Source organism: Nymphaea colorata, chromosome 11 (assembly GCF_008831285.2).
Source record: "Nymphaea colorata isolate Beijing-Zhang1983 chromosome 11, ASM883128v2, whole genome shotgun sequence".
NCBI lineage: Eukaryota > Viridiplantae > Streptophyta > Magnoliopsida > Nymphaeales > Nymphaeaceae > Nymphaea > Nymphaea colorata.
Window position 1 is genome coordinate 9039540 of NC_045148.1, and position 15729 is coordinate 9055268.

A 15729-nucleotide genomic window follows, 5' to 3' on the forward strand; every position below is an offset into this window, starting at 1 on the left:
CATGTAGATGAGGAAAGTCTAGGCTGATCCTGACCATCTAATCTCGATCCATATGGCTGTGCCCGGTTGTAATGTTTTGACTGTCTGGGTGCTGATATACAGGTTCAATCATCAGTTTCATCTGTTGCTATTTAGCTTGTTACTTCAAGAAAATCTAAGCACTTTTATGTTGAGTGCATGAAGTAGAATTATGCGCAGGTTAGGTAGAACTATGACCCTCTTGTCTTTGGATGTTATTAGGCTCTTGGCGACTGTTTTGTTACACTTTGAAGACTAGTTTCTTTTTGTTGCTGATCTGCTCTTGTAGCATGGTTGTTCTTTTTATCATTTTCGTATTCTTTCGTTCTTTTGGAGTAAAATTCCAGCATGCATGTGGCTGAACTAGACCTGGATCTGGTTGAAGACTTGAAGTCGGTCTTTTTCAATGTCCAAACTATGAAATAACGTGTGCTATATTTGGCTACATAAAGCTGCTACGACCCTTGCCTGTTGGAAATTGTCTCTTACAGATTGCTAACTTAATGTACGAGATGGAGTTCCATAGATGCCAATGGGAGAATGAGATCTCATAGTACAAGGACAATCCAGACCTTGGTGGATGGAACGCAGGCCAAGATCTTTACTGGAATTGGCATTTATGTACTGTTGTTTCCACCTCTGCATAGTGAGGTTGATATATCACGGGATTAAGATTTAGAATTTTTTCATAGTTGATCTCCCTGCTTAAGATGGTTAGCAATCTCAACGAGTCATCAAGGAAATTCCATATTAATGAGCGGCCCTATTGAACCTTGAGCATGCAGAAACGGCCAGACTGCAGCTTTGGTAATGACAGGATGACAATTCAGCTGGGCACATGTTATTCTCAATTATGTACCATGCTGTGGATGGCTCATGCCATGAAGGTTAGCAATTGAAAGATTGATTATAGAAAAAGGGTCTTATTAAATTTCCAAAATTGAATTCCTTGAAATTAGAGATCAGGTTATTTACATTCATTCTTGGCTGGGATATGAGGCTACTAGGGACCTCAACTGATTGAATTCGAAGCGGATGTATCTTTCACCAAATCCAATTTATTGGATGTTCACATCTGAACCCGAATTTGACTTTTAAATACACAATCCAATTTGAGACCACGTTATAATATGTTACAGACCTACTTTCAGAATGTACGGATATTGGATATTATTCCCTATCCGAACCCTATTGAATATTTATTTAAAACTTGAATTGAAACCCAACCAAATGTCATTTCCTAAATCTGTGAACTCAATTTGATTTTTAAATTAGATGTTAAAATTTTTCCATATCCGACCTTTTTGAGGTTTTGTAGTTCGGTTGTATATCTTACTCTAATATGATCCATCGACGACCCTACAGACTAGGGAAAGAGTGAGATTTGCATATTGAGTCCCAATTATTCCAGGCATTTGAGGAAGTATATCTTTTTAGAGATTGGAAACCAATTAGTCCAAAAAGTGGCTTAGCAGTCTAAAACTTCATAATGTGGGCATATCTTGATCACATATGCAGAGCGTCTCCACAGGCCAGGTTTGTTTTTCTGAACCATCAGGACCGTGGAGGGAAGGAACTTAATCAATTCGATAATGAATACTTCATCGTTTCTGACTCATGTGAATCTCAGTTGTTTTAGTCGATTAACAAAAGAAGATCTGGTTGCTCAGCAATCAATCTTAAGCAACTTGTATTTGAAATTGAAGCAATGGTGCCAATGGCTTGTCAATGTCTCCAAGCTGAATATAGGCCGTGGAGGGTAAGGGCCCTAATGACTCAAGGGTCTTGAATTTTGATAACCAGACGTCATTAATTTGATGTGAAGTTAAACTTGGGGATGCCTTTTTCTTTGGACTTCCTTTGTCTATACTACTGAAGTCCAATGATATTATTTTAGATTTGCATTAGGAACTTGGATACATAAGAAGCCATGAAATTCATGAACACACACGAAAACATGAACAACAGCGTAGATTCTTCTGCAGTTAACATGAATATCACGACGAAATGTAGTGTTTCCGATGTATAATATTTCAATTTTCAACAATCTTCATATCTTCCAGGTAGAAACATAAAACATAAGTTCTCGAGAAAATGAAAAGCACATTGTGAAAAGCTAATGACTTCGTAAGATGCTTGAAATATTTCCGAGAAAGTGTCAGTAGCGTGCTCCCACGTCTATTACAATACAAGAATAAGGTTATCTGTGGTGGACATCACATCACCATTTTAGGTATGCTTTGCACCACCAGTTTTATGTCTTAGAATGATGATCAATATTTTTTTTCCCTTTAGGTAACCTTTACAGTTGCACCGACGGCCTATATATATATATATATATATATATATATATATAGTGGTCCAGATCTCGCACAGGCTGAGTTGGTGGTGGTGGTGGGGATGGAAACTGCAGGGTGAGCTTTCGAGAGAATGATTTCGCTTGGTTGTTGGCCTGGTGGGAAGAAAAGAGAAAGAAAAAGAAGGCTACTGACCATTTCTACATCTTTGTTTCTTTTGTACATAAACTATTGGAAAAGGCTAAACTGGGCTAATTCAGAATTGGCAATCCTGTATGGCTGACAGGTTAAGCTTTTCCGGGGATGAGCTTATTGCCAGTGCCATGGATGAATAAAATTCCATAGAAATAAGGGATGAAGGGAAGAAGAAAGTGGGGCGTCATTGATTTATCGCCTTTTCCTTTCCCCCTTTTGCTTTTCGTTTTTAAGTTGTGATTCCTTTTCGCATGCGGTTCGGTTTCCTACCCATGAGGCGTGCAACAAGTAACTTTCCCTAGCATTTCTGCTTTCTCTTTAGTCTTTACCATGGTAACTATTCTGCCTTCTGCTTTTCCCTTTTTGATTTTAGTATTTTAGACGTGGAAACTTTTGTTGTTCTGTGAAAGGGAAACCTCTGTGTGTGTGTGTGTGTGCATGTAGGCATGTGCCTTAGTGTAAGCCTTGAGGAAGCATGCGTGTCTTTGAATCAGTGTCACGTAAGAGAAAACAATCGACTCCAATTGAACATGTGCAAGACTATAGAAGCACCTGCAGTCATTTGTTCAATGACCTCATTATAAGGGATCATATAACCTGCCAAATCATAACAAGAAGATGCTCTAACGCTTTCACTATCTGTTGTTGTGGCCACTACCCACATCATTGCTGCAAATGATGATTCTGTGAGCACCTTTTGTAGTTGGTCCCTCAGTTTCTGTGGGAGATGGTGCCACTTGCATGGGCAAAGATCGGATCAATGGCATCTCATTAACGGTTCAGGTCTTAAAGCATTTCCTCTCCCTGTCTGGCTCGAAGTTTCTCTAGCTTTCCCACAGATCGGAACAACCAGAAGATACGTCGGCGCTTTCCTCACCATGGAGAACTTTACCATTCTTGAATCTGTCTTCCATTATAAGCAGTACCAAAATAATAATTAGACAACAGTAATTACAACTCAACGTACTATTGACATCTAATCATGAATGAACTTTTGTTTAAAATAAGATTCAGATTGGCACTTTGATAACATCTTTAAATGTTCCAGTGGAGGGATTCATGAAGTTGGTGGCTTTTTTTTCTTCTTTTTTCTGATCGAGTTCTTTCCTTGATTATTTTACTAATGCTGAAGAACTTTATCTGTAAGCTGTTCGTTGTCATTTCTTTGTCTTGTTCCAGCTGATGTGGTTAGTAGCAGTCATGTGATTCTTCTTAATATATTACTCGTTCATTCATTCCCAGAATTTGGGTTTTTCTATGCATGAACTTCTTCGAATGCCATTATTTATGACAATGCCAAAAGCAACAGTTCACATGAGCACTTCTGTCAGTCACGATAAAGAAAGACAATGTGAAGATCCTGCAAGAAAAGCAGTAGAATCATAAACCAGAGAAGAAATACCTCCTGAAATTTACGGAAAACAGCACCATTTGGATCAAGAAATACTGGCTAAAGCAATGACCTAAAGTGGACTACAACTACACTTGTAGGATTTGTTGCTTTTCATCTGTCACTGAACATAGCCACTGATCCAGCACATATTAGTCTCCAAAAGCGGTTCATTATCTCGTCTATTTGCTTGAGTTTTGTTTCCTAATGCAATATAACAATATCTTAACAACTTTTTCAGTCCTTTTTTTAACAAAAAGGAACATTTTGTTGTTTTGAACCAGATCAAGGCTGCTAATAACATTCTAAAGACATGACATGTCATATTTGCCATTTATCAAATGGTCACCACTGTCCTCAAGATAGTGTCATTTTGGACCAAGTTTGCCGTATCAAGCTAATCATTAGTGCCATTAAGATAACCAAAAAAGTTATGGGCAGTAAGAACTTCCAGGAACAAGATTAGCTGCACATAAGTATGTTAGCAAGAACTCTGACTCCATTCTTAAAATACAGAGAATCCCAGACAGAAAAGAACAGTCAGCCCGACTGCCATATACGAACTTCTAGGAACAAGAGCAGATGGATTTGACACAAGGAAGTTGCAGAAATAACCAAGTTGATGCGATCTACGATCACGTCCTCCATAAATCTTTTTAAGCAAATTGAACAAACGTGATTACCTCAACTCAGCTAGCATGAAAATTTCTTGGCCTCTACAGATGCAAATATGATATATTATTAGGAGGTACACCTGGATACTTATGAAAGGAACGCATTAAAATAGTAATGAAAGAAAAAAAAAAAGCCATTGTCATTAATTTCAATATTTAATGATGTTGATAAAAGGGCATCTGTGTGGATGCATTGACATGCCCTTGTCTTGTTTTAGTGGTATGAGACGAGGAATTTTAGATGGATCTCAGATTTGAGCTGTAGGCAACCAAACAGAAGGACCAAAGAAGATACTCTTGATAGAAGAAAATTCAGAACTGCGAATTTTGTCACAGGAAGCGCATCTTTACATATTCGAAAAAGATTCATCTTGTGTTTTTGACTTCCTTGGGGGAAGTAAGCTGCAAGATCGGACTGAGACCAAGGCAGCAGAGCAGCATAGGAATATTCTGAACGTCTGTGGCCCTATTATCTTAAACGTAAAACATCATCAGGTCCAATGAACTTGCTCAAACTATTTTTCAGGAATTTGGTGAATAAACAAAGCTGTCAATGAACAGATTGTTTGAAGAAGTGTAGACAGTGAAATCGTTACAGATGGGAGACGTCTTCGGAATCGGTATATAATTTTTTCCCCAGGAAACTGTAAAGTTAATTGTATTTCATTGATTATAAGAGCAGGCAAATGCATATACTGATTTTGGCTCATCTAAAGTCATACATGATCACCAGGACACCTGACGTGGGTCCAATCTGCGGACTTTTCCTTTTTGCTCTCTATTTCCTGAAAGAATGCAGACATTGTTTTTTTTCAATTGGGATATAAGCTTTTGCCATTTGATATTGAAAGCAGCTGTGATGAAATGCTCTCAACAAATTATGTCGGAAAGAGCAGATCAGGTTATCAGGGGTTAAATATTTTTAAGACACAACAGGTCTGCTCCATCATCAACATTCCATCTTAAATATGCAAACATACGTATTTATTTCCAAAAAAAAAAAAACATATACTGGAATGCAATGTAATAAATTGCAGCAATATTGTAAGGAATTACAAGTTTTTTTTTTCTGGCTAAACAGAAGAGCCAGAAAGGCATATTGGAGCAACTGTTGACAAGTATGATCACGAGATGAATTGGAATACTTACAAACTACGAATTCTGAAGTGAGACTATTCTCATCAACTCCAACAAATAAGAGCAAGAATCAGTACAGGATCCCAATTTCATGAACTCGAAACTTTCTGCTGCTAATACCAAAGCAAGTTTTATTTAGGCTCAGCTAAAACAGGTTAAACTAAAACCAACAGTGCTACAGTACTGATTTCTAGAAAAAGAAAACCAGGAAACGTTGGTCGTTTTTTAAGCAAGATTTCCATAAAATTTGTGACGCGTGCCTCACTATGTTCGCACTTCGCCGGATTTCATAGACTGAGCCCTCAATTTCAGACACCCAAGCTTGAAATCAAGCAGTAATTTTAATGCTTAAATTCATATAACATGGTATGCTTTGGATCGCGAAATGGAGCAGAACTGAAATGAAACCACTGCTACATCTTTGCTTAGAAAAAGATGATTCTTTCACCCAATTTTTTTTGCACTCTAACGTTACCATTTAGCACTACCCAAAAATGAAAAGAAATTCCTAATAAAACGGCAGGGAATCTTGCATTTAATTCACCTATTTAGAAAGAGAAAAACAAATTAAGGAGAAAAAAAAAAACTGAAAATCCATCACCTTCATCATATAAAAAGCTTACAGAAGGGAGGCATGCCCTATTTCCTCTTTCCCGTGAACAACAAAAGGAAAATAAATTGAGACAGATAAAACACTCAACCCAGGAGACCTGACCCAATACAGAGTACCAAAGATGAGCACATAAAAATTCACTGCCACGTACAAAAATTACAGCAGCTTTTCCTCAAATTCAGGCGGTCATTTCGCTTATTTACCTGCAATCGTCCTTTGAGTTTTATACAAACCGACAGCACGGAAAATGCTCAGGCATCGATGGCTATGAAACACGGTGTCAGGGTAAGCATTGATCGGAGGGATGAGAATCCTGGGCAGACGCGCCGGAAAGGAGGAGGGCAGCGGCGCCGCCTTTCTGGAGGCAGTCGATCCCCTGCGGGAGGAGAGGTGCCCGCGTCTCCCCGTAGGCGTTCCAGCAGAGGGGCTGCCGCAGGAGTCCTCTGAGATGCCTCTCCGACGCCGGCGAGAGCTCGACGTCCGTCAGCCTCACCCCTTCGCACGGCCGAGCGTCGCTGCAGGCGAGGTAGACGGGCTGCCGCGCGTAGGTGCCTCTCACGCCATTGAAGGTCACGTCGGACACGGCCACCGCATCGCTGGAGTTCCGGCAGGATCGCCGGTCGCAGTAAAACTGGTCGATCACGATCGGCGTTTCCACGTTGGACACGGAGACGTCGGAAAACGTCACGCCTCTCACCCAGCCCTTCCCGCCCTGCCAAAACCCCCAGGCCCCAAGTAATGAGAAAAAGACATATCAGGGCTCAGGTCCGAAATCCCAACTTTCTGCAACAATCTGTTCTGTTTGGCATTTATCTCAAATGTTAAAATAGTGACATCTGCATCTACTAATGCTCTCAATATCAAATGTAATCTACCAAACTGCTGTCTACTTTTTATGAGAATATCTTTTTTTATCAGCTTTTGTTGAACATCCTCCAAGTAGGAAGTAACTTTTGTTCATTATTCATCTTAAAGTAAGGTGCTAGGCACTGAATACATGACAAATAACAGGAAAAGGTCTCATAAAGGGTACATACTTTGTCATGCACATGTCTAGCATAACGAATGTTCTTGAGATAATTTTGGCTCATATTTGACAAGTTATTGCCGAAACTGAAAGGGATGAACGCAGGAAGGAAGTAAAATCACTGAAAATTTGAGTGGAAGACATAAGCTAGAGAGAGAGAGAGAGAGAGAGAGAGAGAGAGAGAGAGAGAGATTTTCCCAAGATGATTCAACTTGTGGGTTGGCGCTCATTTGATGGGCATTTAAGAACTTTGATGAAGTTGGAAAGTAGAACATGTGATAGATTCATTAAGCAAGAAAAACAGGAAGAATTGTCCTGAGTTATGAGACTTACCTGCCATGTCTTGATCCTGACCCCAGAGAGGGCATCTTGGATGGTTATATTTTTGGCTGTTATGTTGTTCACGCACGCTAGGCTGTTGTCTCTTCCAAGGCTACCTAGGCTGCTCATTACACAAATTCCAAGCACAGTCAGAGTCTTGCCTTTCTTATATATGACCAGGCACCAACATGAGAGCCCTGTTCCTAAAAACTTGGTCATGGCTGACCAACAAAATTGGTGCAGCTCGCCATACCTTATGCCATGTCCTGGGCCACAGTTGACTCGATGAATGTAAACTTCTGAACATCCTGTCTGTATTGATATACAATCATCACCTGCACAGATTATAGCTTCTGTAAGTTCAGCTTACAGTTTGCAGGTTAAAATGATAATCAGCTTTCAGATGGAGATGTTGGTAGGCTTTTCTACCACAGCCAATAGTGGCATCCGTGATTTCCACTTTATTTGTATTTTGGAGATGTATCCCGTCGGTGTTCGGACTGTTTCCCGGCGACATGATTGTTATGTTTGACACACGGATTCCACCGGAACCATCGAATTTCAGGTGGCACTGGGGGCTGTTGACAATACTGATGTCCCTCACGGTCACGTTCTGGCTCCCGTAGAATCTGATGGCCTGCATTAAGATATTATCTTTGTGTAAAGCCACAACAGAGCTGGAATAAAGTGTCTTTGCTAGTAGGTAGTACAGAAGGCATGACTACAACCAAGAAGGTTTGTTCTTGTCTACAGATGAACTTTCAGAAAACCAAGTTAATCATCATTGGTCTTGCTTGAAATTATGTTACTGTGAACATCGAGTATGAAGGAGACAAAAGATGAAGGTTGTGAAGCGCTTTCATTGAAGGCAATGCTCATGTCAAAGCAGGAATATTACTCACCGTGGGCTTCGTGTCTGGGATGATTTTGGACTTTCTGTAAGTTGACTGAAAATTTTACAGAAAATGTGGTTAGAGTGCTTTTTAAGCTTAATATTAGATGAACATGAACCATGAATACTAAATGTGGAAAAGATCGAAATCAACCTCTTGGAAAAGACTCTCTGGTTCTTCCCACCAATGGGATCCTCTGCCATCAACAATTCCGTTTCCTCTGATCGTAAAATCATGGACCCACATCAAGTTAATCCATTGGAGAAGCCCTTTGTGAGGCCAGTCGCTTAAGTCTGATGGGCCCATGATGACTCCATCTATCTGATGCAAGGAAAGAAATTGTTCATTAAAATTCTTCGATAAAAAGAAAACGACATCAAAGAATGAGAAGGTAACAAATCAATGTAGCCACTGCTAACCTTAAGAACAAGGTCAGGCCGGCAAGGTCCCTTCAAAGTAACCGGGCGAATGAGGAACTTGAATTCTGATGGGATTTCAATGGTGGCAGACCCCACCGAACATGCAGCCTCCCATGCTTGCAGAAGTGCCTGAAATTTTTCCATTTAAAGAATGATTCAATCTCTTTCGAAACAGACTGCCAAGACTAGATTTGAGCCATCTCTCATGCCAAAATCAGAAGCGCACGACGCGCGACATCACTGTTCTACAGGATGCTATTATTATAGGCAATGGCTTCTACCTTACTTTGCCAACATCACAAAAATTACCATACAGATTTTTTACTACTAGAAAAGGACTTGGAACGGAAAAGAAACAAAGAAAAAACATGAGACTATAACTTGAAACATGATGACCGAAGCATCTGTTGTTCAAGCAGCTGAAAAACTGAACCTGACTAAAAAGAGAGACACAGCAGAAGCATTAATGGCGACCAAATTCAATGCACGTTTTCAGGAGACTACTTATTAAGCTCGTTGAGCTTCAGATTCTCAGAAGCTGAACTACAGGACCAGTGAACACACTCATGATCAGATTGGCGGTCTGGGACTTGCTATGTAAAAACTAAAAAGAACTGGAAAACCATTGCAAACAGAATTACGATGGGCCATTCTGAATCATCTTCAACGTCAACGTCAGATAGAACAATTCATGTGGGTCCAAGATTTCTGTGCATGAACACCTTTGAATCGTCAGTAACTCCATCACCGGCGGCGCCAAATGATAAAATGTCGAAAACGCGACTCGAGTAAGGTCTATCATCAGAATGTGACGGAGGAGGAGAGTGAGCGGGGGGATTCGGACCCTTCGGCCGGCCATTGTTTCCCTTCCTTCCCCAATGTCCATGATGATCATTGTTGTGCTTTCTTCCATTTCCAACATGCCGACCTTCTGTGAGATCGCAGAGAAAGATGGGAGTCGAGTGGAAGAGTAAGAATAGAAGGAACAGGACGGAATTTTTCGGGGACATCTCTGCACCACTCTTCCGTCCAAAAGAGAGTGAGAAATTTTAATGGCCTTGGTCGGTTTGTGGCTAGTGTGCCTCACGGTGGCGTCTCTCTGCTGGTTTTAAAAGAGAAGGTGCTGCGCATGTTGGCGCCTATATGTAGGCGCCAGAATACTCAAATTGTTCCCGCTTTGTCTAAAAGTTGCTTGATTATTACTGAAAGCAGGCAAAAGAAAAAGAAGGCCTGGGAATAAGTCGGGGATCAGAGCCATCTCTGGTTGTCGGTATTTTAATCCAAAACAGAACTGAAGTTGTTTAGAAATATATTACGATTCACTTTCCAAAGTGTGGAACTAAGATAAAAATATATATATATATATATATGACTTAAATTTTTAAACTTTTTCGAGTGCCCAAATAACTAAATATGAGCTTTCTAAAAATTTTAACTACATCATTTTTATTTTGTTAAAATATGACGCATGTTTCCTTTACTATATGGTGGAGACGATCTTTTTCTCGTTGTTTTTAGGGGACTTTGTCTGTGGCACACAACTACCATGGCAGAATGAACTTTACTAGTTTCCATAAGTCTTTTTCACAACTATCAACGTATATAGATACCTCCCCACAACTACAACTTGAGAAACTTTTTGTACACCACTTCTCTGAAACACACCAAGAGGTTTCTAAGCCTTCAGGCAGCGAAGCCGCCATTAAAGCTTCAGTACTGACTGCGACAACTTCAGGTACTCACAGCAGTGGGCGGCCACCAGGCAGGCAGGTTAAATTCGATCGACCATCTCGTCGTGTTAAGGGGAGCAAGTGTAGGGGCGCTGGGAATGGGCGGAGGCCGTGTACAGGCGGTTGCCCTTCTGCAGGCAGTCGATGGCCTGGGGAGAGATGGGGGCCGTGGAATCGCCATAGGCATTGCTGCAGAGTGGCTGGAGACCGGACCCACCTGAGGCGCTGGAAAGCTGGATGCCGGTGAAGGTGAGGTCGGTGCAGGGCTGCTTGGGGCTGCAGGCGAGATAGACGGGCTGCACGGCGTAGGTGCCGGTGATGCGGCTGAAGGTGACGGCCGAGACGGAGACGGCGTCTCCCCAGCTCGGGCAGTGCTGGCCGTCGCAGTAGAACTGGTCGATGACGATGGGTTTGTCGACGTTGGAGACGGAGATGCCGGAGAAGGTCACCCCCCTGAGCATGCCTCTTCCTCCCTGCCGTGACAAAGAAGCTCAGTAAAAAAAAGGAAAAGAATGAGAGCGAGCCTACCGCGTAACACTGCCTCGTCCTCCGTTTTATCGGTCTTCTAAGAATCGGTACATGAATCGGCCAGCCCCCCGATTCGATCGTCTAAGAATCGGTATATATGTATGGATTAACGTTAAATTTTGTGGATCATATATACGATTATTTCTCATATATAGTGGGACGATCGACGTTAGGAGCGAAAGATGTATGGGTCTTCAAATTTGTAGTATGCTCGAACTGTCACCATCTTATGAATATTAAAAAATGAAAAAGCAAGAGATACGAGCGTGCAAGTTCGGCGTTTACAAATTTATTTACCCATATATACTTTTTTCATCTTTTATTCATAAGATCTCATCTATCAATTAAATTTCATGTAATGGATGATATATATATATATATATATATATATATATATATATATATATATATATATATATATATATATATATCAGCAAATTGGCAATTATCAGACCCTCATATTCCAGATTTAATGAGAATCAGTTGAAATGTTGATTCTGAGTAAATCAAACAATAAGAATTAAGTTGAAACTATGAAAGTTAAGCTATTTTCAAAAGACTGAAATACCTCTCAAAGGAGGTAAATATTCTCATTTAAGAGAACCTAAATTTGTTGATTCGAACCGACTACCGAGGGTAGCATGCACCAATCCTTGTTGACTAGAAATCAGTATGACAGCGATTTGCTTCTTTTTTTTTTCTCCTTTTATCCTCTTTTGAAAGGTATTTCAGTTTCTTAAAAAACAATCTTGGCTTTCTTATTTTCAACTTAATCTTCCACAATCGCTTACAAGAGTATGGTAGCTACTTGTTTATAAGATATATAAACACACACACACACACACACACATATATATATATATATATATATATATATATATATATATCCACAATCGCTTACAAGAGTATGGTAGCTACTTGTTTATAAGATATATAAACACACACAAACATATATATATATATGTGTGTGTGTGTGTGTTAATTTGAGCCAAATAGTGGCTCTCGTTAACTTGTTAGATAGACTTGAGATGAGTATAGTACGAGCTGAATGGGTTTTCGAATCACCAGCTACCTGTTCAATTCTCAAGCTTAAATGAAGCCAGGGTGGAAACTGGCCATCCGACCCTACAAAATGTTACTGTGTATGAAAAGGATTGGAAAAGAAAAAGGGAAAAACCAGGATTTGTGTAGCTTGAAATCCATACCGCCCAGGTTTTGATCCTGACTCCGTTTGTGGCACTGTGGATGCTGCTGTCTTCAACGGTTATGTTGTTCACACATGCTTCGGTGCCACCTATTCCGAGCGACCCTATACTGCTCAATCACAGAAAACACTTGAATTCAAGTTATTGATCCAAAAATGTCGATGCATGTAAATAATTAACGCATTTAAACAATGTGATTTGGAGCTGTTGGTCAGAGCATGGGACACCCACCATCGGGCAAAGAGCCTCAACCTCTTGTTTTTTTTTATCATCATGTATGATCGACTTTTAGTTTTACTCAAGATCTGACTGCGCCCACAATCGTGAAGTTAAGTTGAATGAATTACAGCAGACTGTGCTGGTTCAAGCCAGGTTAATTAGCCTGGAACGAGTACATACCTTATCCCGTGTCCAGGGCCACAGCGGATGCCATGAATATGAACGTCACTGCATCCCGTCTGTATCGATATGCAGTCATCGCCTGCAACGAATTAATCCTTCCTTGTAAGTTCATCTAAATGTTGCAGATTATACGTACACATCGTTCTTCAGATACATCAATATATATGCTTGTCTTGACGACCACATACCACATGCAATGATGCAGTCCTCGATTTCTACGTCCTTGGTGTTTTCGAGGTGGATTCCGTCGGTGTTGGGGCTGTTTTCCGGCGACGAGATCCTGACCTTCGACACGAGGATGCCGCTGGAGCCGTCGAATTTCAGGTGGCATTGAGGGCTGTTTTGAAGGGTAATGTCTTGCACGATAATGTTATGGCTCCCGTAGAATCTAATCGCCTAATTAAGGGGAACAGGCTTTGTTAGTGGGAGACATGACTGGTAGATATTAAAGGACTTAGAGTTACCAATCTGATGAAAACATCTATTAAAATTGGAAACGATACAAAGAACATTAGCATGGCCCCATGCAACAATGACATGCATAAATCGAGAAATGGTCCAACCTAAGCTTGCTTGTGAATAAAAAAAAAACTCATAAAGGTCCTTTTTCATTGTTAGGATTTTCAAAATTACCAGTAAACATTCAAAAAACTTAGTTCTCTTGACAATGGCAATTGGGTCGTTTGATTTATCTGAGATGTAAGCAAAATAAAGGAGATTAATTGCTTTAGAGGGTGTTTGATAAGAAAAAAATGTGTTATTCGAGAGATGTTTAGCATTGTGTGCACAACCCCGAAGCATGACATGTGCCTTTTTAACCTACTTTCAAAGGATAGGGGTGCACAGACATGTGCCTATAACCAACTTGGACTATTGAAATATGTTGATAAAAGGTATAGCCTAGAACTCTCTTCCTTGTTTTAGAAAATATGATGTAATTATAAACGGTATCTTAGATCTAGTAATTAAACACTAACGCCCTGTTTGGTTGGAGGGAAAGGAAGGGACGGAAAGGAAGGGAAAGGAAAGGGAAGGGAAGAGGAAAGGAAGGGAAAAGAATGGAATAGAAAGGAAAGGAAAGAGGTGATTAAAAAACTTGTTTGGATAGAAAGGAAAGGAAAGGAAAGAAAAGACTAAAATCTTCTTCCGTTTTTCTTTTTAGACGTGGGTCCTGATGGGTATTATGGGCAAAAAAAACTTTTCATCTTCATTTCCTTTCCTTTCCCTCCCAATCCGTTCGATTTGGGAGGGATTGGATTTACACTAATCTATCCTTTCCTTTTCCTCCCTTTCCTTTCCCTCCCCTCGCAGCCAAACATACTTTGTCTCTTTCCTTCCCTTTCCCTCCTTTTTAATTAGCCAACCAAACAAAGGAGGGATTGCTCAATCCCTCCCTTTCCTTCCCATTCCCTCCAACCAAACCGGCCGTAAACATCACACCTTATCAGCCTTAGAATAAATTATTGAGATAAGAACTTTAAGAACACAAATGCTCTTTCTTACCAAACGACCGTAAGAGAAAATAAGGCACAAAAGTAAACAGAAAATCACTCACGGTAGGTTTTGTGCCTGTGGAGCGTCTCCACCAAGCCGATCCTCGGCCATTTACAATTCCACTTCCTCTGATGGTGAAGTCTTGGAGCCCTTCGAAGTTGATCCATTGCAGAAGCCCAGAACGAGGCCAGCCGCTTAAATCTGAAGGGCCCAGTATAACCCCATCGATCTGCATGCCTCAGGAGGGGAAAATTTCAAATTGGATTTTCTTTGGAATTGGAATCTGTTTTCTATCAATTAAAAGAGGAGAGGATTCAATAATAGTGGTGACCTGAAGAACAAGGTTAGGCTTGCAGGGGCCAGGCAGAGTAACTGGTCCAATGAGGAACATAAAATCTGATGGGATTTCAATGGTGGCAGATTCAACTGAGCAAGCAGCCTTCCATGCCGTCAGAAGTGCCTGAAATTGCCATTTCACTACTATTCAGAAACGGTATATAAAATCAACAAAGGCCGTCTTAAACTCTCTTAACTTTCAACAAGCATATATTCTTTTGAACGAAAGACCTATAAAAAGAAAGGAAAAAACAACCAAGAAATGCTGAATTCATTTCAACAAACTTTTTTCAAAACTCAAAGTGCTTTTGGTAGATCATAATTCTTTTAACTGAATAAAAAACCTTCAGAAGGTTAAAGGGAGGACCAAAATACATATACCTCAAAAGGAACGAGAACAATTAGAAAAAAAAAAGAGAAAATGACAACAATTATTTCATGAAAAGGAGTGATCCTCTAGCGTCTTAGACACATATGGCAGCAAAACTGCGTCTTGCAAAAGAAAAGTCCATGCATCTGAAAACGAACCTCAGAATCATCCTTCATGCCATCGCCGGCGGCACCGAAAGATCGAACGTCGAAAGTGCGGGCGGAGTCATAAGGTTGAGGGGGGCCATAAGAACGGGAGGGACGGGAAGAAGGAGCAGTTCGATCTGCACCGGCGGAATAATGCCTGGCCTCTGTGACATGATCACAGATGAGGACGGTTGTGAAAGCCAAGAAAGACGACAGACCAAGGCAACGACGGTGGCTTCTCGGAGACATATCAATCTATCCGCTATCTGCTTGTGCTTGGTCTCCCCAAGCACAGACCTTAAAAGGCAGCATTTTCTGCTTCATGGTAGTTAGTTAGTTAGTGAGCCTCACGTCGCCGCCCTCTCCAAGTCTCAGTAGAAGGTGCTAAGCATGTCATATACCGGCCTCTTCAGCTTCCACTGGAGAAGTTTGAAGCTCCTAACCAAAATTTGAGATTCCGATACATACGGGCATGTGTATCGGTCAATGTCTCTTTGAGGATTTAAGACGAGACGGAATCCGATACAAAGAGCA

At 40.7% G+C, this 15729-nt stretch overlaps 2 protein-coding genes and 1 pseudogene across 2 annotated transcripts; 1 reads left to right on the forward strand and 2 right to left on the reverse strand.

The window, feature by feature from the left end:
* Positions 1-5557: 5557 nt before the first annotated feature.
* Positions 5558-10084, reverse strand: LOC116263528 (polygalacturonase At1g48100-like). The gene is made up of 8 exons (XM_031643267.2): positions 9707-10084; positions 8985-9113; positions 8719-8886; positions 8575-8619; positions 8102-8309; positions 7926-8007; positions 7685-7793; positions 5558-7036 (listed from the first exon to the last, which is right to left on the reverse strand). The coding sequence occupies exons 1-8, from the start codon at positions 9992-9994 to the stop codon at positions 6605-6607; spliced, it is 1461 nt and encodes a 486-aa protein (XP_031499127.1). The 5' UTR covers positions 9995-10084; the 3' UTR covers positions 5558-6604.
* Positions 10085-10728: 644 nt separating this feature from the next.
* LOC116263541 (polygalacturonase At1g48100-like) lies at positions 10729-15444 on the reverse strand. Its single transcript, XM_031643280.2, has 7 exons — positions 15208-15444; positions 14675-14803; positions 14405-14572; positions 13038-13245; positions 12847-12928; positions 12448-12556; positions 10729-11187 (listed from the first exon to the last, which is right to left on the reverse strand). Exons 1-7 carry the CDS (start codon positions 15442-15444, stop codon positions 10783-10785), a joined length of 1338 nt encoding a protein of 445 aa, XP_031499140.1. The 3' UTR covers positions 10729-10782.
* LOC116265090 (U6 spliceosomal RNA) lies at positions 13309-13417 on the forward strand (annotated as a pseudogene).
* Positions 15445-15729: the final 285 nt, after the last annotated feature.